Genomic DNA, 22,329 nt, shown 5'->3' with positions numbered 1-22,329 from the left:
GCATTCCGGTGTGAGACAGCCTTTCTTGTGAACTCTGCAGCTGATGCGCCGCATTCCTGTCCCACCGGGGCACACAGCGTTGGTTTTCTCGACCCTAAGCGCCTTCTGCACAATGCTTTACAGCCGGTGCGCCTTGGTGCTGTGTTTTCCTCCACTTTGTATCATTTGAGTCCCTCACCAAGGGTTGGGGCGGGCGGTGGGGATCACTCGGTGTTTCAGCAATGGGGGGGTCCCTTTCCTCGTGACTGTGCCCTGTCGTCTCACAGGTCAGCTCGTTTACCCTGTCCATGTGAAAGAAGGACCCAACACCTTGTATTCTTCCATTTCTGAAGCCAACATCACCATCCACAGCGTTGCTGCCAGTGAGTGCCCAACCTATGGGTAGCTTTCTAGAAGTGCTTTTTACGGGGCTTACTAACCACTGACCCACTAGATTCAGTCTAGCCAAAACCAAACAAAACCAAACTAAACCCGAACCAAAATGTGATTGTCACACATTTGGGAACAATTCCCGGCATAAACTTTTGTACCCTTTCACTAGGAAGTAGAATATGGATTGGGTGTTGGCTTCCTAGGGCCGCTACAGCAAATGCCCACAAACTGGGGGGCTTAGAACGACAGATGGTTCTGAATCAAGGTATCAGCAGGGCCATGCTCCCTGCCTAGGCTCCAGGGAAGGATCTGCCCCAGGCCTGCCTCCCTGGCTTGTAGGTGGCTGTCGTCCCCCCGTGTCTACACACCGCGCTCCCTCTGTGCGTGGCTGTGTCCAACCCCCCCCCCACCTTTTTTACAAGGACACCCATCGTACTGGATTAGAACCCACCCTGATGACCTCATTTTAACTTAATCACCTCTGTAAAGACCTGAATCCCAAATGCAGTCACCTTCTGAGGTCCTGTGGATTAGAACTGCAACACATCTTTTTTGGAGGGGACACATTTCAACCCATAACAGATGGCATCTCAGGATTTCTTTGCTACTCAATTGTCCTGCTGCTGCCCTGAAGGATGAGCTTTGCCCGACTAGTATTTCTCCTCACACAGCTCCCGAGTTGGGGGTAAAGAGTGGGACACGCTGGGGGGTCATGTGGGTGCTAAGTCAGTATCTCCCCTGTTTGCTGATCATCGCATTACATCCTACCATCTGTGTCCCTGTAGCTGTTTAAAGTTAACTTTAAATAGTTACAGAAATTCATGATATAAAATGCTCTCATAACTAAACCAATGGTGCATGGTCCTTTAAAGAATTTTTTTTTTTTTAAATATTCCAAGTACAGTTAAAGTCCCTTGGGGCGCCTGGGTGGCTTAGTTGCTTAAGCGTCTGACTCTTGATTTCGTCTCAGGTCATGATCTCAGGGTCGTGAGACTGAGCCCCGCCTCGGGCTCCGTGCTGTGCATGGAGCCTGCTTGAGAGGCGCTTTCTCCCTCTCCCTCTATCTCTCCCCAGCCCCCACCCCTGTTCACTCTCTGTCTCTTAAAAAATTATAATGAAAATGAAAAAAAATAAAGTCCCTTGGACCGGCTCCCTAAACCCACACCCCTCTTTGGCTTCCTGTAGGTAACCATGGTTAGGAATTTGGGGTGAAAGACAGTCAGTTGCAAGATGCACACTGCGGATCAATTATGGATCTGCTGAGAATGTCTAGCATCGCCCAGATGGGTTGTTTGCTTGTATATAAGGGGCATCCTGTCACTGTGTGAGTCGCTCTGCCACCTGCCTCCTCCACTACACCTCATTTTCTACTCCATTTTGGTGAGAACACGTAACAGGAGATCTGCCTTCTTAACAAATCGTGAGGTGCCCAGGGCAGTATTAACTACAGGCATGATGCACAGCTGAGCTCTAGAACAGACTCGTCCTGCATCTTTCAAACTCTAGACCTGTTGAACAGCAACCCCCCATTTCCTCAACCTGGGGACACTTGGTGATGTCTGGGGATGACATCAGAGGAGACGGTCATCTTCTGTGGGGGCGTGCTACTGGCATCCACTGGGTGGAGGCCCAAGAGGCTGCTCAGCATCCTATAAGGCACAGGACACACACACCCTCTCCCCACTACAAAGAAGGATCGGGCTCCAAAACTGAGTAGAGCCGAGGTTGAGAAACTAGGCTAATTCGCTCCTTGCTCTGCAAACACCCCTCCGCATTTCTACATCAGATGCTTTCCCCAAGTTTCAGCTTAAGCCTCACTTTTTCTGAAAGCTTCCTTGATTTTCTTTTTTTAAAGAATAAAAATATGTAGGAAATAAGTTGAGCCTTTCACAAAACCTTTTGGTGGTGTCCTGTGTTCCTTGGAACTTTGTGTCTGCAAAAGACCAGAAACAACCTCAATGTCCATCCGTGGAGGACAGGTTTAATCAGTTACAGTTCATCCGGGTATATTCATACACATGAAAGAAAACAGTTAAGCTCTTTTCTTAAAAAACTTGAGGGGGTTCCAGAATATGATACCACGAATACAACACTACCAGAAAAGATGTTTCCTAAAATATTTAACCAGGGTTACCTAAGTCAGGGGTCAGCAGACCATGGCCCAAGGGCCAAATGTGGCCCACCACCTGGTTTTGTAAATAAAGTTTTATTGGAACACAATCATGCCCATTCATTTACAAGTTGCCCCTAGCTGCTTTCACAGAGTTAAACACTTGTAAACATAGCACATGATCGGGGCGCCTGGGTCGCTCAGTTGTTAAGTGTCTGCCTTCGGCTCAGGTCGTGATCCCAGGGTCCTGGGATCGAGTCCCACATTGGGCTCCCTGCTCAGCCAGAAGCCTGTTTCTCCCTCACGTTCTGCCTGCTTGTGCTCTCTCTCTCTGTGTCAAATAAATAAATAAAATCTTAAAAAAAAAAAAAACATAGCACATGATCAGCAGAGCAGAAGATATTTACCATCTGATTCTTTACAGAAGTTTGCTGACCCCTGGCTTATATGATGGAGTCTGGGGTAATTTTTTGTAAACTTTTTATATTTTTTATATTTTCGTCCATTGAAACAACCCTCATTTCAATTTTGTTCTATCTTGTTTGGTTTTTCCTAGATGAATATGAACTGGCAGTTTTGACTCAGGAGAACAATTTGTATTATTGCAGCCTGGGAATCCTATCAAGTTCTCTAATCAAAGTAGGTAAAATCAAAGTAGTGTCATTGTCCCATTGATGACAAAATCGTATTCTCAAACTTTTTTTTTTTTTTAAGAGAACAAGCGGGGGGGTGGGCAGAGGCAGAGAGAGAGAGGGAGAGAGAATCTTAAGTAGGCTCCATGCTCAATGCGGAGTCCAATGCGGGACTTGATCCCTCGACCCTGAGATCATGACCTGAGCCAAAATCAAGAGCCAGATGGACACTTAACTGACTGAGCCACCCAGGTGTCCCATTGTTCTCAAACTTCTGGTTCTTTTTTTTTTTTTAAAGATTTTATTTATTTATTTGAGAGACAGAATGAGATAGAGAGAGAGCATGAGAGGGGAGAGGGTCAGAGGGAGAAGCAGACTCCCTGCCAAGCAGGGAGCCCGATGCGGGACCCGATCCCAGGACTCCGGGATCATGACCTGAGCCGAAGGCAGTCGCTTAACCAACTGAGCCACCCAGGCGCCCTCTGGTTCTTTTTCTGAAGGCTAGAAATTACTCTATTTATTAAAATAGATTATTTTAACAACAATAGTAATAATTTAATATTAATGTTAATTAATATTTAATTAACATTAATATTGAAAAAATTAACAGTAATAGTGATTTTACTAGTTATGAAAATCATGACAGCAGCAGCTAAAACCTACTGAGCACTCAGAATATGGCAGGTGCTGGTCTGAGCGTTTTCCAACTGTTAACTCATTTACCTGAGTGTTTTCCAACTGGAACCATCATCTTAAGAAGTGGAACCTTCGGGGCACCTGGCTGGCTTAGAGAGCATGTGACTCTTGATCTCAGGGTCGTGAGTTCAAGCCCCACACTGGGCATAGAGATTACTAAAAATAAATAAACTGAATAAAAAAAAAAAAGAAGTAGAGCCTTATATTGTCCCCATTGGACAGACGGGAAAACTGAGGCACGGAGAGGTAGGGAGGGGTGGGAGGGAGGGGTCATTTCACATTACCTTATACATCATGCCTGTCCGATTCTGTTTCATCCTCACAAGGCCCCAGGAAGGAGATCATAGCGTCCAACTTTTACAAGGGAGGAAAAACTGAAGTTCAAGTTTCCCTCTTTCCTAAGGCCCCGTAACTTGTTAGCAGCTGAGCCAGCAAAGTCCCCCAGGTGTGCTGCTCGCTACCTCAGTGCTTTCGCTGCTCGAGCCGCGGGCACCGTAGTTCCCGAAGGCTGCCTGGCATTAGAATAGGACAAGGAACAGGACCGTCTCTTCGAAGCCTTCACCCTGACATTCTGACGACCAGGGCATTTTCTGGGTGAGGGGCTGTAGCTTTCGTCCCAACTCTCCAGAGCAGTCCAGGACCTGTGCATAAGTCTAGACTTAGTTCTTGCCTATCCTCTCTGACGAGGAAAAGACGGAGTTTCCATTATTATTCACCAAAGAATGAATGAAACTGAAGAGTAGATTTTTCCACAAAGTGTACCGATGACTTTGTTTGTTTGGTCTACCTTCTTTAAACCTGAAGTGCAAGGTAAAATTGACGTCCTCAAAAAAGACTCTGAACGATTTCTGAAATCGCTTTCCTCTCAGTTTGCAGGCCAAAACCTCTGGTCCCAAGAGGCAGCCCTGATGTTCACTGATGTGGGGAGAGTGGAAATACTGACCCCACTCCCCGATTCGGTGTTTCCAGCTTTCGATTTCCAGAAGTGCCCCGTGAACATCCAGGCGGTTCTTATGGATCCCCAACTCCAAGTTGACGTTTGCAAAGTATGTGATCATCACTGTTTGGATCAATGTTCCCGGCACTCTTTCTAAAAAAGACAAATCTCTCAGAGCCAGAGTTGGGGCATTTGTCACCAGCAACCACACCCAAGAGGTCCAAGGAGGGCTGCCGGGGAAAATATGGGACGAGCAGTTATACTTGAATTTCACATAAACAACTAAATCTGGCAACCAGCCACCCCTGATCCCCAAAGGCTGGCGCCCTCTCCTTATATGGGTTTCATGCCCCTTATTTCAGATAGAAACATACATCACCTTAGTAGACGCTCTTTATAACAAGGAAGCCAGCCAACCCTTAATGATGGTTTGTAAGAGAATAAAGCAAATGATGTGCTTGCCAGGACTGCTCCCTCCTCAAGTAGTCAGATGAACCATCAGTGTTCTATAGACTCTTACCTGGAGAGCTCTGGAGAGGGAGATTCGATTGGGCTCAAGGCTTCCACCAAGCCATGGGGCTCAGCCTTGACCCCCCCACACACATGGGCTGATCAAAGGGGGGGATTATAGAAATATGGAAACATGGATGCATCAATTTGGATTCGTCTTTTTGCGAGTAACAAAGTCCAGATCGAATGGGGTTAAGCCGCAAAAGCAGCTGTTGGCTCGTGCAGCCAAAAGGTCTGAAGGGGGAAGACCTCAGGTTGAGGCTTGATTCAGTAACTCAGATCATGCCAGCAAGGAGCCGACTCCTGTCCGTCTCTGCACTCTGCCTGCCGGGGGTGTTCCATGCTTCATCCTGAAGATCCATCTAGATGCCTCTGGGAAGCCCCGCGTTCTCATATGGTATCCAGCCGGCAGCTGCAGGCGGGCCGCCTCACACGGTATCCCAGGCAAGAGACAGGGTCTCTCATCAGAGTTCTGCAGAAGCCAAGAGAAATCCCCACCCGCTCCAGTGTCTCCTGCATCTCATTGGCTCAGAGGGGCCCACTCCGCACCAATCACATGGCTGGGGATGAGCCAATCAGGGTCCACTCCTTAGAAGAGTAGTGAGGTCAGTCCAGCAGGCCGTCTGCCCAAGGATGTGCAAAGGGCCGGTCTGCCAGAGGAGACTGAGGGTACTCTGGGGAAGGGGGATCAGCTGCTGGACAGAAGTAGTACAATAGTTTTCCCAAATCCCACCAAAAACAACAACAACAACAAAAAAACAAAACAAAAACCAAAACAGCAACTACACAGCATAACGAAAATCCATGGACGATGGGGCTCCTCACCAGCTCAATCGGAAGAGCGTGTGACTCTTGATCTTGGGGTTGTGAGTTCAAGCCCCACATTGGGCGTACAGCCTACTTAAAAAAAAAAAGCAAAAACAAACAAACAAACAAAAAAAAAAAACCATGGGTGAAAGCTGGGACAATTAGTTGGATAATATGAGTCCACAGGGATATAAATAAATGACTGAATAAATAAAGGGAGCGGAGATACATTCCCCCCACCCCTTCAGAAGAACTCTTGAGTAATGTACCTACATACTCTCCCTCCTGGAGGAGAAGTTTAACCCCTGCCTGAGGGTGGACTGGTCTTAGTCATGCGCTCATAGGGAACAGTCTGGAAAGGGGGAGTAGCCGCTTGGCGTGGAGAAACCTGGCAGGCACCATCAGGCAGCAGAGCAGGATTCACATCAACCGTCCCGTAGCTAGGGCAGGATGTCCCAGTATCTCTTGGCCGTTTCTCCACCCCAGACCCGGAATCAGCCACTTCTCCAAGAAGCAACTCATTGACTACCTTCTTAGGATGGCCGGAAGCCAATCCGTTTCCTTGAACGTGGGGTAAGTAAAAGGCAAGATGCAAGCATTTATCCCATCTTCCCTTCCAACTGTTCTACTGGGTCAGCGAAAATTAGAAGGGGGGAAGTGTCTTAAAATTCTCCCGGCAAATGTGTGGAAACAAAATGATAGAATGTCGTCTTGTGGCAACCCCAACATCCAAAGAGAGCGACAGCCAGCCTTAGGTGCTGCTGATGGAAGATCTACCATCTGTTGAGTCTTGCCAGTGTGATCCAACCCAAACCTGATGGATCCAGCCGCCAGTCTGCCAGAAACTCCGCACACAGAGGAACATGCCCACCTGTGCCAGGAAAATCCAGACTGGGAATCTACAGGTCCAGCGGCCCGGGTGCTTCAAAGATGAATAGAAATGAAAAGAAAGGGATGACAGGGAGCCTGGGGATTGAAGGAGACTTATACAGAACAACATTTGAAAATGGGCAGGACTAAGTCCCATCACCTAGGGATGCACACATAGCAAGAAAGCAATTGTAAAAGTCAGGTGGGTGGGGGAAGGCACTTCTGGAGAGAGGAGGCCCAGCTATGGGGTGATGGCGTGGACCTTGAGGGTCTTCTGGGGTTGCAGGATCTAGCAGGGAAGACATGAGTGACAGATTGGAAAGCTCCATCCCTAGGGGAGGCCACGGAAGGCCTCCCACCTGCTTGCCCGTTCTGCTTTGGGAACGGGAGCTTGGTTTAATTCATGGATTTGTTTGGCGTTTCTACCCAGGCAGAACTTCTGCAAGGAGAATTTGACAACAAAATGTACACCATTGATATGAACAGCAAATTGGAGCTGACTGCCCTGATGATACCGCGGCCAGGCATGTCCCCGGTCCCACTGGTAAGGTCACCTCCTGCATCTGACAGGTGCTCCTGAGACGGGGCGTTCCCCAGAGTCCCAGGCTCTGAGAGCCCCCTGGTATCCCCCAGGGGGAGACCTCGCTTATGATGCTTCATAGACATACCCTGTCCTGCTCCTCAGTGAGCATCTGCCTGTCTGGCCTCCTTTCTCGGGGCCTGTGCCCCTCATTCTCCTCCCTTCTCCTGGGCTGCCCTGTGCTTCCCATAAGCTCCCCTGCCTCTTAGGCCAGCTGGAGCCCGACTCATGCCTTCCCTCAGGCAGCAGGCGGTGCTCGAGAGACAGGGGGTGTCCCCAGACCTGAAACCCAAGTGTCCAAGCCTGGACTCTTGGCTATAAGTAATGGAGCGGAAAATGGGGGGCCGGTTAATACAAGGCCATGGGACGAAGTCCAGCCAGCCAGCCGGGACCAGCGCCTGCCCAGGGATGCCAGGCCATGCACTGGGGACGGGTCTGGGTCCTGCAGCTCTGCAGCTCTAGCTGTCTGCGGCACGGGGCTCGGGGGTAGATGAGGTTGGGCACATTTGGGGATTGGAGGGTCCCCTGCCTTTGCGGAGCAAGCTCGGTTTTCAGTGGGAAGGTGCACTGGGGTCACCTGTGGATGGGACCCCCCAGTGGCACCCCTTTGTGCCTGCTGGCCCAGAACATTTGTGTGTGCTTCTCCTCCCCGGCCCCTGCCAGGTGATGGTGAGCAACCCCCACTCGCTGGGCCTGCAGGCCATCATCTATGAGGGCGGCTACACTTATGACGGGAACACCAAACACAGACTGGTGAGCTGCGCCCCTGCCCCAGCCCCAGGGGCGTGTGATGAAGGACAGCCTTGATGGCACCCAGCCAGCTCCGGCCGCCTTAAGGTGCCTCTCAGCCTGACCTTCCTCCCTCCTTTCCTTCCCTGCACACAGTGGGATAAGGCGCTGGAGAACCTGGAGAGGACATTGCCCTGCCCCTCCCCCCAGGCAAGGCAAGCAGCAGTCCCCCAGACCTAATGAGTGAGGTCATTAAGGTGTCACAGGGGATAAGCACAGGGGCCACGGCAGAGAGCCTAACACAGCCCTGGGGAAATACGGGTGGTTAAGTAAACCGAGGCATCAGAATGGAGGGGAAGTAGGGGGACCAGGAGGGGCTTGGCCAAATAGGAGTCTGGGGGATCCATAGGGCCAAGCCAGGGCTCATGGTCGCACTATGCGGTTTGCGCTTGACCCCCGAAGCCTGGTGTGGGGTTGGGAGGTTTCCACAGGACAGGGGCAAGGCACCAGTCCGCCACCACAGAGTCTTTGGACCAGTCCTTGCCACCGTCTAAAGAAGAGGGGAAACAAAGTCACCCCTCACTATAGGTCCCCTAGACAAAGGCAGCAAGGAAATGCATGAGCTTGGGGTGGTCATTTCCATGAGCTTCTAGAAGCCTCTCGCTGGTGGTACAATTAGAATCAGGAGAGGGCTAGATGGTCTTCAGGCTCCTTCTCCCAGGGCCCTGTCCTACCTCCATCTCTCCTGAACCCTGACTGTGCGACTGTGCGTGGCCCCAGGATGTCCCACCATCGCAGTGCCCATTTGCTCTTGACTCCACAGAACATCTCCCTGAGGCAGCAGCACCACTGGGGCAGAGCCGACCCCAATTTCACCTCCAGGTATGTGGTCGCTTAAACTGGAGTGGGGGAGGGGGCGGCCCAGGCTATCTATGGGGTTCCCTTAACAGGGTTTGGGAACATGGGGCCAAGATCCAGACTCACTCCCTCCAAGGACAGTAAGGCCAGAATGATTGAAAACATTTTCTAAGTGGTGGGTTCCTCAAAAAATTGAACCTAGAATTACTATATGATTCAGCAATCCCGTTTCTGGGTCTATACCTGAAAGAACGGGAAAGCAGGGACTCAAACTGATACTTGCACACCCATGTTCACAGCAGCATGATTTACAGTCACCAAAACATGGAAGCCAGCCCCGTGTCCACAGACAGATGATTGCATGAACACAATGGGGTCCAGCCACACAACAGGACGTTATTGAGCCTTAGAAAGGAAGGACATCCTGATGCCTGCCACAACGTGGACAAACCTTGAGGACACTGTGCCTAGTGAAATAAGCTAGTCCCAGAAGGACACATCCTACGGGATTCCACTGCCAGGAGGTCCCCAGGGTATATATTTCAACAATAAGTTTTCATTCTAGATCTAGAATTTTGTACCACTGTATAGTATAATTGAAATTTGCTAAGAAAGTAGAACTTAAATATTCTCACCACCTCCCCACCCTAAACAAAGGTAAATATGTGAGGTGATGGATGTGTTAATTAACTCCATGAGGGGTGGGATCCTTTCACAATATGTGTATACACCAAATAATTACATTATATACCTTCGTGATCTTACAATTTATTTATCAATTATACCTCAGTAAAGCTGAAAAATGCAAATGAAAAGTAAAAAAAGTACATTATATGTTATTAATATAGAATACATGTTCCTCTCTCACACTTATGGTGAATTTATTTAAAAATCACTCAATTTTTGTATATCCTTGGCCATTAGAAACATCAATCAGATCTCCCAGGAGAGATTTTCAGACCACATGCTCAGACTTTAATCTGACAAAACTAGAATTGAACAGCCAGAAACCAAAAGCCCCATTTCTGGGGCACCTGGTGTTTCAGTGGGTAAACGTCTGCCTTTGGCTCAGGTCATGATCCTGGGGTCCTGGGATTGAGCCCCACTTTGGACTCCTTGCTCAGTGGGGAGCCTGCTTCTTCCTCTCCCTCTGCCTGTGGCCCCCCCCCCCCGCCGCTTGTGCTCTCTCTCTCTCTCTGCCTCTCTCTTAGTTTAATTAATTAATTAATTTAAAAAAATTTTTAAAGCCCCTTTTCTTGGAAATTAAGAGACACTTTTCTAAATAATCCTTGTGGAGGGGGCGGCGCCTGGGTGGCTCAGTCGGTTAAGCGGCTGCCTTCGGCTCGGGTCATGATTCCAGGGTCCTGGGATTGAGCCCCATGTCGGGCTCCCTGCTCGGCGGGGAGTCTGCTTCTCCCTTTGCCTCTGCCTCTCCCCCTGCTTGTGCTCTCTCTCTGTCAAATAAAGAAATAAAATCTTAAATAAATAAATAAATAAATAAATAATCCTTGAATCTCAGAATCCATGGAACACAGCTAAAAGATACTCAGAGGAAAATGTGTATCTTGAGCACTTTTATTATTACGGGGAAAGATGGACTAAGGATGCACGAACTAAATATTTAACTTGAAGAACTAGGAGAACCACAAAAAGAAAGGAATTAACAATGATACCATCTGAAATGTATTAAACAGAAGGCAGAAGACAGTATCAAGTCACAATGAGACGTAAGGCTGGCTCTTCAGAAGACCAGTACATTAGATGAGACCCCATGATCCTGACAAAAGAGGAGAGAATTGAAATGAACATTGGGAATGGAAAATGGAAAGTATGGACACAGATGGACACAGAACCTATGAAAAGAATAGTGGGAGGGACTTCCTCAAAGTAAAAAGCTCCTGCACAGCAAAGGAAACCATCAATAAAGTGAAAAGGCGACCTGCTGACTAGGAGAAAATACTGGGGCTGGTCTCCACCATATGTAAAGAACACACACAACTCGATAGCAACAACAACAATACGAGTAAAAAATGGGGAGAAGATCTGAATAGACGCTTTTCCAGAAAAGACAGAAATGGCCAATAGTACTTGAAAAGATGCTCAATGTCACTGATCATCAGGGAAATATAAATCAAAACTACAATGAGATACCACCTCACACCTTTCGGAATGGCTAAAATCAACAATACAGGAAACACCAGATGGTGAGGATGTGGAGAAATGGGAACCCTCTTGCACTGTTGGTGGGGATGCAAACGGGTGCAGCCACTCTGGAAGACAGTATGGAGTTTTCTCCAAAAGTTAAATGTAGACCCACCGTACAATCCAGTAATTCCACTTCTGGATATTTATTTGAAGAAAACAAAAACATTAATTTGAGAAGGTGTATGCACCCCTATGTTTATAGCAGCATTATTTATGGTAGCCAAATTATGGAAGCAATTTAAGCATCTATAGAGGGATGGATAAAGAAGATGGGGTATATGTACAATGGCATATTACTCAGCCATAAGAGGATTGAAATCTTGCCATCTGTGATGACATGGACGGATCTTGAGGGCATTATGCTAAGTGAAATAAGTCAGGCAGAGACAGACAAATAACATATGATTTCACTTACATGTGGAATCTAAAAAACAAAACAAAACCAGACTCATAGAGGCGGAGAAAAGACTGATGGTCACCAGAGGAGCAGGGGGTTGGAGGGTGGGTAAAACGGGTGACGGGAATCAAGAGGTACAAACTACCAGTTATAAAATAAATAAGTCATGGGGATGTAATGTACAGCATGGGGAATATGGTCAATAATATTGTACTAACTTTGTATGGCGACAGATGGTAACTAGAATTACTATGGTGATCATTTTGCAATGTATTTAAACCTCAAATAACAATGTCATACGCCCGAAACGAATATGGTACTGTATTTCAATTATACTTCAGTGAAAAACAGAATATGTAGCTCGGGATAATGAAATTGAATGTCAGATGTTGTTTTCAGGAAGTTATTATATGTAAATTAACAAAACAGACTCAAGAAGAGGTAGAAACTCAAGGGAGAGTGGGGTCATTATGTGTGAGCAGAGGTTCTTGGGCACTATTCTGCAACAAATGGCTGAGTGGATGGGTGACAGATGGACAAACGGAGGGATGGGTGGATGATGGATGGGCGCATAAATAAGTCGATGGGTCAGTGATTACTGTTAACACTGACAATATTTGTGACACAGGTGTGCAACACCACACATTCCTTTTGCCTTGCAGCATAAAAAGACCCACAGGATCTACCATCACTCTGGACATAGCCAACAAGGAAATTTCGTGTGTGGACCTCAAGCCACTGGTATGTCCCAAATTTTTGCTGTCCCATATTCTTTGCTGTTAGTGTTAAGAATAATGGCGGTGGGGGGGGGCGGGGTATGGCGCCTGGGTGGCTCAGTCGGTTAAGCGTCCAACTCTTGATCTCAGCTCAGGTCTTGATTTCAGGGTCGTGAGTTCAAGCCCCACATTGGGCTCCATGCTGGGTGTGGAGCCTACTTAAAAAAAAAAAAAGAAAAGAAAAGCATAATGGCAGTGGGCCTCATCTGGCTTTTCCTTGAGGAGCTGGCTGAGCCCATGCTCAGGATCTGAAAATGGAGGTGATTCTGTCCCAGTTGCCAGGGTCACTCCCTTTCCTCCTGACAGCCTCCCCCAGGGCTGCCCCTGATGACTCACCATCCTTGGAGCAGGCGCACGGGTAGTCTCATTCCTTGTTGGACATCCCCAGAACAGGGCTCACCAACTCTGGTAACAGCACTCCTCAGTGCTCCAAGAGAATGGAAAACAATATACATCCACACAGAAACCTGTACACAAGTATTCATATTGGCGTTATTCATAATAGTCAAAAGGTGGGAGCAACCCAAATGTCTACTGATGGGTGAATCAATAAACACAATGGGGCCCATCCTCACACTGGAACATTACTTAGCCTTTAGAAAGGAAGGACATCGTGACACCTGTCACAACGTGGGTGGACCCTGAGGACACTGTGCTCAGTGAGATGAGCCGGAAGGACACATCCCGCAGGACCCCACTCCCAGGAGGTCCCCAGAGGCGTCCCGTCCACAGAGACAGAGAAGAGAGGGTGGGAGCCGGGGCTGGGGCAGGGGGTGGGGAGTCCGTGCTTCTTGGGGACAGAGTGTCTCAGTTTGGGCAGATGGAAAGTTCTGGAGACGGATGGAGGTACTTGCTACCACTGAGCTGTGCCCTTAGACATGGTTAAGACGGCGAATGGATGGCTCAGTTGGTTGAACATCTGCCTTCGGCTCAGGTTGTAATCCCGGGGTCCTGGGATCGAGCCCTGCCCACATCGGGCTCCCTGCTCAGTGGGGAGCCTGCTTCTCCCTCTCCCTCTGCCTGCCGCTCCCCTTGTGTTCTTTCTGTCAAATGGATGGATAAAATATACACATATGTAAAAAAACAGATGGTGCATTTTATATTATATGTATTCTATACCACAATTTTTGTCAAATTGATACAATCTTGCATTCTGTTCCATGGTAAATCCATGTTTGTCTTTTTTTTTTTTTTTTTAAGATTTTATTTATTTCTTTGAGAGAGGGAATGAGATAGAGATAGAGAGCATGAGAGGCGGGAGGGTCCGAGGGAGAAGCAGACTCCCTGCTGAGCAGGGAGCCCGATGCGGGACTCGATCCCGGGACTCCAGGATCACGACCTGAGCCGAAGGCAGTTGCTTAACCAACTGAGAGCCACCCAGGCGCCCAATCCATGTTTGTCTTAACATAAAGTTCTTTTTCAAACACCAAAAGTTTCTCTGTCTGATGCTTTTTAGACTCCCTTTTATAACTCTGAGGGTGCGACCATAGTCCAGTTTGAAAAGCATGTCCCTAAGACTATCAGGCTAACCCCAAATAACTTTTTCTCTTTTCTCCTTTCTGTTTATTATTGATGCCCATTCATTCATTCATTCATTCATTCTCCTCCCCTGCCTTCTATACACCCAGTATTATCCTGCATTTGTAAATTGGTTTGTGATGGGGCCACTTAGGCTCACCCCATAGATCTGGTGGGCTCTTAGGGCTTGAGCTCCAGGGGCCAGGCCTGGCTACAGGGAATCCCAGGAGCCCGGGTCACCGTGTCAGGATCCAGGCTCACCATGTCCAGTCTCTCCTGGGTGTGAGTTTTTGCTGTGGCTGGACCATCAGTGGCCCTCACGACTCAGGTCAGCATACCTGCCTCTCTCCTCCGCAGACGGCGCTCATTTCAGTGGGTTGTGACCAGGAGAAAAAGATCGTCATTCAGAAGTAAGTGTGTTGATGTCGGGGTTGAGGGTGGGGACGGGACAAGCTTGGTCACAGTTGCTTCACAACTGTTGAAGTCGGGTGACATTATCCTGTCTACTTTTGTGTATATTTAACATTTCCATAATAAATAGTCAAATAATGAATATTAATAGGTTAAGTTGGTGTTTCTGGCACAGTGACCTCCCCTCCTTTATCAATTTGGTAATATTTACATTTTTTCCTCTTCCCTAATCTTTTGTGTGTTCTCTTTCCTTTATGAGTCTCTGAATTCCTCATTTTGATTAAAAATGCTGAGGGTTTTGGTTTTAATTGGTTGCTGAAATTTTGGGGAACTTTGCCTCCAGTATCCATAGTTACCCCCAGGGAATGCAGCCATGAGAATCCAATTTAAAAAAGAAAAAAAGCCAGAAGATTGGCCAAATTGCCATACTTCTCCCCTTCAGGCAGTGGTGTGCTGATAAATGTATAACAATTGGTCCTGGGGCGGGGGTGGGGGGTGGGGGGGGTGGGGGCTGAATCCCAGAGCACATGCCAATTCCTGTGGTGTGAATACACCGGCCCTGTCGACTTCAAGCACAAGCGTGAACGATCCGCTGGCCCACAAAATTCCAGAAGATTTAACACTTGGCTCTCAGGAGCTAGTTGAGGCTAGCTAGCTTCAGTACTCCTCTGATCAAGGGCAATAATAAACTCAGGCAATGATTTTACCACACTTCCCCTAAATGGAAACATTTTGTTGAATCAATAAATTATATATTTAGGACATGTGTGCAGGGAACATTTTTTAAACAATATATGAATAGCTTCTGCCAAAGAGAGTGGGGAAGATATTTGCCACATGTGTAGCCAGCAAATGGCTTGTATCCAGACTTTATAAAGAATTCCTACAAATTAATCATTTTTAAAAAGACAAATTTAAAAAAAAAAGGGCAAGGGCGCCTGGATGGCTCAGATGGTTAAGCGTCTGCCTTCGGCTCGGGTCACGATCCCAGGGTCCTGGGATCGAGTCCCGCGTCAGGCTCCCTGCTCCTTGGGAGCCTGCTTCTCCCTCTGCCTCTCTCTCTCTCTCTCTCTCTCTCTCATGAATAAAATAAATAAATAAATAAAGTTTAAATAAATAAATAAATAAATAAAAATTTTAAAAAAAGGCAAAAATCATGAACAGGCACTTCCGAAAAAGAAAAAAAGAAAGAAATCCACATGGCTGGTAAACATGAAGAAGTGCTGGAAAGGTGGCGAACCTCACTTAATAGGAAAAAGAAAACGAAAACTTCTCTTAGAGGCCATTATTCGCCCACCAGCGTGGTAAAATTTGCCGAGCGTGGCCAGTAGCAAGTGCTGGTCGGCACGGGGAGCCCCTGGCGGCCTCTGGAACACACTGACTTTGTGGGGGGGTAGGTACGTTTTTCAGCGCTTTGTTTTATTTTATTTTTTTTAATGATTTTATTTATTTATTTATTTGACAGAGAGAAAGACAGCGAGAGAGGGAACACAAGCAGGGGGAGCGGGAGAGGGAGAAGCAGGCTTCCTGCTGAGCAGGGAGCCCGATGCGGGGCTCGATCCCAGGACCCTGGGATCATGACCTGAGCCGAAGGCAGACGCTTAACGACTAAGCCACCCAGGCGCCCCTTTTCAGCGCCTTAGAAAGCACATCTTTTGACCCAGCAATCCAATCATGCACATGGACATTGGCAAGGGTTCTGGAATGTTCTTAGCAATATTATTCCTAATAGCTCCTCGTTGGAAGCAAGCCAGCTTGAATCCATCGACAGGAGGATGGACAAACAGGTGCTGGATGCAGTGGACTATCCCAGCCATGAAAATTGTCAAGGCAGAGTTGCCTGGACGGGTTGTGCAAACATGGATATGGAACAGAAGGCACAACAGAACACACACAACATGATTCTAGTCTTTAAAACCCCCAATCTGGCAGAAATAAACCACATTGCCTAAGGAGGCATACCCAGATGGTAACACTGCAAAGAAAATCCAGGAAGTGATTGTCTCAAGAGTCAGGACACCCAGTGCCTAGGTCTGGGCCTCTGATAATCATTCTCCCACACTAATCCGGACCCCTTGGACATTCTGAGCGGGGAAGATGCAAGCTGATCCTGGAAGTAAGAAAGGTCTCAAAAATGAAACCAGGGGGGGCATACATGTCCAAGGGAAGAATTCATGATTCTTTTGGTGCTGCATGGGGGCAGGGAGCTTCTCACCACCTTTTGTCACTTGCAGCGAAATCTCAGCCTGTCACAAGGGCATCCTCGACCCTGTGGGCCTTCAGGACAATTACAGCTACGTCATCGAGAAGTGAGCCCGAAATTTCCCTTCACGCCCTCTCTCCTGTGACTGCCCCCTAACCCCAGAGGCAGATCGGAAATCATTTTTAGGTTGATAGCTGGACAGTAGGGAATCTGAGATGAGGAGGGGACAGGTAGGGGAGGTGCACGTCAGCAGGGAGCCAGTATGATGTGGCAGGGCCCCCAGCCTAGGTCTGCCCACCTACCAGGCCACCCTTCTGCCATCTTGCCAGCCTGCCGCCAGCTCTTAGAGCCTGGGCACCTGCTCACCTGAGCGAGCAGAGGTAACCAGACACTGTCAGCCAAGGCAGAGGGGCTGAGGGCCAGGGTGACCCTCTGTGCGGTGCAGCTGGTCCCGAGTGCCACTGAGTGGTCATGGGGGGGACTTGGCCCTTCTTGGCACCCGGGCACAGGGAGCCCCCGACCCCCAGCAGGGGAAGACACGTGTGTGTGTTTTATACACCATGGCCCCTCAGATACAAGCCAGGAGTCAGTCACCTGTCCACACTCACGGCCAAGGCCCAACCTGGCGCTGCTGGGCTTGCTGACCAGGGAGCCTGCAGTCAGCCCTCATGGGGGCACGGAGGGGTGCATGAGGCGGGGCCTCAGGGAAAGAGATGACAGGACGCACATGGAGAGATACAGAGAGACAAGAGAGGCAAAAGGAGAGACAGAGGGACAGAGACAGAGAAAGACACGCACACACAGAGAGAGAGAGTATAAGGATTTGGTTCACATAACTGCACAGGTTTGGCCCGTCCACAGTCTGATGGGGGAGGCTGGGGGTGCAGGCAAGCGCTGCAGTTCCCGTCCAAAGGCTGGGCCGGCCAGCCCGAAGCCCAGTAGCCGGCCCGGCCTAGCGGGCCCGTGACGTTAACCGTCGCAGCGTTCCTGGGGTCATTCTGACCACGGCTCTGAATGCTGCCCCCCACCCATCTCTACCTAGGGAAGCCTACGACCCCAACTTCCAGGGACAGAAGGCCAGTGAGGATCTGGTGGTGGACTACCAGTACCAGAAGCTGGGCTGCCCCCACCTCGTCTACTACAACACCCCATGGAAGCCCGTGGTGGAACTGTAAGACCCCCCGGAGGGCCCTTCCCGCACTCCCCTAGAGCTCCCTCCTCCCCGCCGCCCTCCCCACCCCTCTCTGCACACCCCAGACTCCCAGGGGCCCTTCCCGGCCCTGCCCCTGCTGTGCCCTCTCTCTGCGATGCCTTTTTTTTTTTTTTAAAGATTTATTCATTTATTTGCGAGAGAGAGAGAGCAAGCGAGCCACCAAGAGTGGGGGAGGGGCAGAGGGAGAGAGAATCTTAAGCAGACTCGGCGCTGAGTGCAGGAGCCTGATGCAGGGCTCGATCTCATGATGCTGACAGGGTGACCTGAGCTGAAACCAGGTGTCGGACGCCCAACCGACAGCCACGCAGGCGCCCCCTCTTCCTGCAATGTCTTACCTCACGCAGCCATAATGAAATACCACCGATGAGGGGCTTAAATGACAGGCACTGGTTTTCTCACGGTCGGTCCTGGAGGCTGGAGGTCCAAGGTCAGAGTGCGGCAGGGCTGGTTTCGACGAGGCTCCCTCCTTGGCTTACAGGTGGTCACCTTCTCCCTCTGTCCTCAGGTGGCAGAGCGAGTGAGGACAGCCATGCTTCTCCCCGCTCCTGTGGGATCCGGACCCACCCTTATGACCTCATTCAGCCTCAACCACCTCTTTAAAGGCCCCACATCCAGACATAGTCGCACAGGGAGCTAGGGCTTCCACACGGGAGTCTGGGGGACACGGCCTAGCCCATGGCTCTCATTTTGCTCCCCCTTCTTTGGACTCTGCTGCCTTCCTTCATCACAGCCCCTGCACACCCCACCGTGCGTAGCTTCTACACTGTCGTGGGTGGTCGACTAGCCAGTGGGGCCCTTGGAGCACCGGCCCCCGGGGGGGCCCAGAACCACGCCACCCTGAGGTGGAGCTACCTCCTTGCTGCCCCAGACCAGCAGTGCCCAGTGGAAATGCTCCATCCTTCCGTGCCACCTAGGCGACAGTCAGGAGTGACACGTGGCTCCTGAGCACTCCCGAGTTTGGCCAGGGCGCCCGAGGGACTGGCGTTTTCCATTGTACTTAATGGTGATTGACTTAAACAAGCACGGGTCAGCGAGTGGCTCAGTTCCATGCCCTGCAGACCATCCAACTCAATAGTAGTAGACTGACTTCACGACGGCAGGAACCTGCTTACCCTTCAAAACAGGTGGGGTCACTAGAATGTCCCGTCTCAACTCCCCGTGGCCCTAATCCCACGCGCGGGCAAGACTGTGGGCCGGGCACGCGGGACCGAGCCCCAAACTCAGAGCAGCCATGTGGGGGGACGCAAGCCTACACGGGGTAAAGATCAAAACCGGCGACCAGTCGGGGGAGGGGCGTAAGCTCCCACCTGGCAGGAGACCACAGACTGTGTGCCCCCAAAACGATTTTTAGAACAATCCGAGTCAACACCCCTAAATATATCCCTTTGGAATGGTGGCAGATGTCCTCAGAAAAGTGTCAGAGGACAGGTTTGAAGGGTTTTATTCGTCTGTGTACTGGTTTACTTATTAACTAATTAGTCTATTTCTTTACAAGTGATAGTTTTTGGCTATAGACCCTCACATCACTTTCTCCTAGTCTCTGCTTCTCAGAGAGGCCTTTTGTGGCCACGCCGCCGGAGACAGGGCCCGCGCCCCCCACCTCCCCGCCCTCCTCTGTCCCACCTGCTGCTGGTTCCCTCCTGGAAGTGTCACGAAGTGTCAGCCTGGTGAGGCTGGCCCCCCTCCCCCGCCTTGCTTGCGGGCCCCCCCCCCCCCCCCCCCCGCAGCCCCCAGCACACCTCAGGGCTGCTTCATCGCCTGCAGCCCAGCCCTGCGCGTGTGTCCTAGGTGGCGGGAAGGAAAGTTCCAGGAGGTTATCAAGGCAGAGTTTGTCCTGCTGGAGGTGCACGGGCTGTTCACGTACACGTACTCCCTGACCGCCCAGACGGCGCTCTGCCGGGCCCAGCCGCAGAACTGGACCACCATCATGGAGAACCCCGGCAACAAAGGTCCCTTCGCCTGGAACCGAGAGGTAGCGTTCACTCTTTCTCCAAAACAGGTCGGAACAGCACGACTCAGCCAGTGGTCAGACGGTGCTGACTGCTCAGGCTGGGGTGTGTGTTCGGGGGCTGCTATAACAGTGCATGCTGGATGGCTTATGACAATAGACATTTCTTTCTCACGGTTCTGGAGGCGGGGAGTTCAAGTTGAAGGCGCCCGCAGGTTCCGTGTCTGGCGAGGGCCTCTTCCTGGGTCACTGACCACTGTCCTCTCCCCACGTGCTCACACGGCAGAAGGCATAAAGGCACTCATCCCATTCATGGGGGCCCCACCCTCATGACCTGAGCCCCTCCCCAAGGCCCCACCCCCCCCGTACCCTCACCTGGGGGCGTAGGTTTCAACATAGGGATGGGGGGGGGGACGCAAACCTTCAGTCCACAGCAAGGGGGTGGGGGTGGGAACGCACACGAGGACACCTGGGGCCGCGTCTGGGAGCGCGAGGCGAGCAAGTCTTTGGGAATCTCTCTCAAGGGAGTTGCCCAGACAATCGGGGATGTTGGCACCAAGGCCCCTGGGGTGGGGCGGGCGGGGGAGGCATTCTCATAATGTGCAAAGTTCCAGAACCATCCCAATGCCTATCACTCCCGGGGCTGATTAAATTCATGGCCTCTCCCGCCGCGGGAGCGTTTCTATCGTGCACACGGGTTCGTACTCGATGGAGAAGTAAGGGTAGGGTGTCAGCGTAAGGAAGAGATCCTTCCGGTGCGCCGGTTCCGTCTACTCAGCCTCTCGTTGCCAAGGGCGAGAACGCAGCGCAGCAACGCCGCCAACAGGTGGCGCTCGCTCCCCACACCTGAAGCCCCTTCCCGCGTGTAGACGTTTGGCTCCTGTCTTAGCCCGGCACCTTCAAAGCTTTCTCACACTCCTCCTGTCTCAGTTTGATCATTTATTTTGTTACTGACGGTGGGTTTACTTTTTTTTTTTCCTATCTGAGGTGAAATTCACCTAACCTATAACCAACCCTTTTAAAGTGTACAACTCACTTAGGCGATGCGTTTCATGCATTCACCATGCTGTGCAAGCACCACGTCCCTGATCATTTTTTTTTTATAGAGAAAGCCACGCATATGTGATTTGCGTTTATTATTTTCCGACTGTGCCCATATGGAGTATTGCATTCTTCTTGTTAGTGCTGTCATTCCAAGTAGCATGAGAGATTGTCCCATTACAATTATTTTTCATCTGTCCTGGGGATTGGCAATTTTGTAGGATGAGAGGCTTTTCCATCATGTTGGACCCACATTGTGCATTTTCAGCAGTCACTGGATGGACTGTTTATACAGCCCCTTAGCCACTGAAACCCACAAGGTGGAGCTAGCTATTTCAATATCAATGGGGCTTTAGGCTAAGCAACTGTCTCCTCTTTTTCATTTCACGTGGTCTTTTTTTTTTTTTTAAGATTTTATTTGACAGGGAGAGAGCGAGCACAAGCAGGGGGAGCGGCAGGCAGAGGGAGAGGGAGAAGCAGGCTCCCTGCTGGGCAGGGAGCCCAATGCGGGACTTGATTCCAGGACCCCGGGATCATGACCTGAGCTGAAAGGCAACACTTAACAACTGAGCCGCCCAGGCACCCTCACATGGTCTTTATATGACCCAGCTTTTTAAATTTTTTTTACTCCCAAAGGCTTTTTTTTTTTTTTTTTTTTCCAAAGTAGGCTCCATGCCCAGCATGAAGCCCAGTGTGGTGCTCCAACTCACAACCCTGGATCAAGACCTGAGCTGAAACCAAGAGTTCGGATGCTTAACTGACTGAGTCACCCCAGGCGCACCCTGAAGGATTTTTTATTTTTTTAAGTAAGCTCTACACCCTACGTGGGGCTCAAACTCACGACCCTGAGATCAAGAGCTGCATGCTGTACTGACTGAGCCAGTCATGTGCCCCACACCCCTTTTAAAAATTAAGGATTTTTAAAAGTTTTTTCAATTGTGGTAAAATATGCACAACATAAAATGTACCATTGTAGTCATTTTAAGCGGCAAGAGGCACACTCGCACCGTCCTGCGACCACCCCCACCCTCCGTCTCCAGAACGTTCCATCTCCCCACACGGAGACTCTGTCCCCACGAAGCACGGACTCCCCACCCCCTGCCCCAGCCCTGGCTCACAACCTCTCCTCTCTGTCTCTGTGGACGGGACGCCTCTGGGGACATCATGGGAGTGGGGTCCTGCGGGATGTGTCCTTCCGGGTGTGGCTCCTCTCACTGAGCACGGTGTCCTCGGGGTCCCTCTGAGTCGTGGCAGGTGTCAGGGTCCCTTCCTTTCTAAGGCTGAATAACATTCCACTGGATGGATGGACACCATTCATTCACCTGTCAATGGACGCTGGGGCTTCCACCTTTTGGGCATTGTGGTTAATTAATGCTGCTATGAACACAGGTATATAAATATCTCCTTGAGACCCTGATTTCAGTTCTCTGGTGTCTCTTCTTAGAAGGGCACTAATCTCATCCTGGCAACTCCACCCACAGGACCTCATCTAAACCTCATTACCTCCTAGAGGCCC

At 50.0% G+C, this 22,329-nt stretch overlaps 1 protein-coding gene across 1 annotated transcript in view; it reads left to right on the top strand.

Annotated features, from left to right (window-relative positions):
- Nucleotides 1–22,329, top strand: part of CATSPERD (catsper channel auxiliary subunit delta) — a 46,852-nt gene that overhangs the window by 20,149 nt on the left and 4,374 nt on the right. The window contains exons 10-20 of the mRNA XM_028126018.2: nucleotides 267–362; nucleotides 3,039–3,121; nucleotides 4,680–4,856; nucleotides 7,365–7,478; nucleotides 8,178–8,267; nucleotides 9,067–9,125; nucleotides 12,366–12,444; nucleotides 14,355–14,407; nucleotides 16,643–16,717; nucleotides 17,654–17,782; nucleotides 19,613–19,796. Of these exons, the coding sequence (XP_027981819.2) occupies nucleotides 267–362; nucleotides 3,039–3,121; nucleotides 4,680–4,856; nucleotides 7,365–7,478; nucleotides 8,178–8,267; nucleotides 9,067–9,125; nucleotides 12,366–12,444; nucleotides 14,355–14,407; nucleotides 16,643–16,717; nucleotides 17,654–17,782; nucleotides 19,613–19,796 (1,139 nt within the window). The remainder of the gene's footprint in view (nucleotides 1–266; nucleotides 363–3,038; nucleotides 3,122–4,679; nucleotides 4,857–7,364; nucleotides 7,479–8,177; nucleotides 8,268–9,066; nucleotides 9,126–12,365; nucleotides 12,445–14,354; nucleotides 14,408–16,642; nucleotides 16,718–17,653; nucleotides 17,783–19,612; nucleotides 19,797–22,329) is intronic.

The sequence above is a fragment of the Eumetopias jubatus genome, unplaced genomic scaffold (assembly GCF_037043125.1).
Source record: "Eumetopias jubatus isolate StellerSeaLion01/CBP00866 unplaced genomic scaffold, mEumJub1_p1.0 scaffold_1, whole genome shotgun sequence".
Classification (NCBI taxonomy): Eukaryota; Metazoa; Chordata; class Mammalia; order Carnivora; family Otariidae; genus Eumetopias; species Eumetopias jubatus.
Note: the sequence above shows the minus strand (reverse complement) of the source record. Positions and strands in the feature narration are given on the sequence as shown.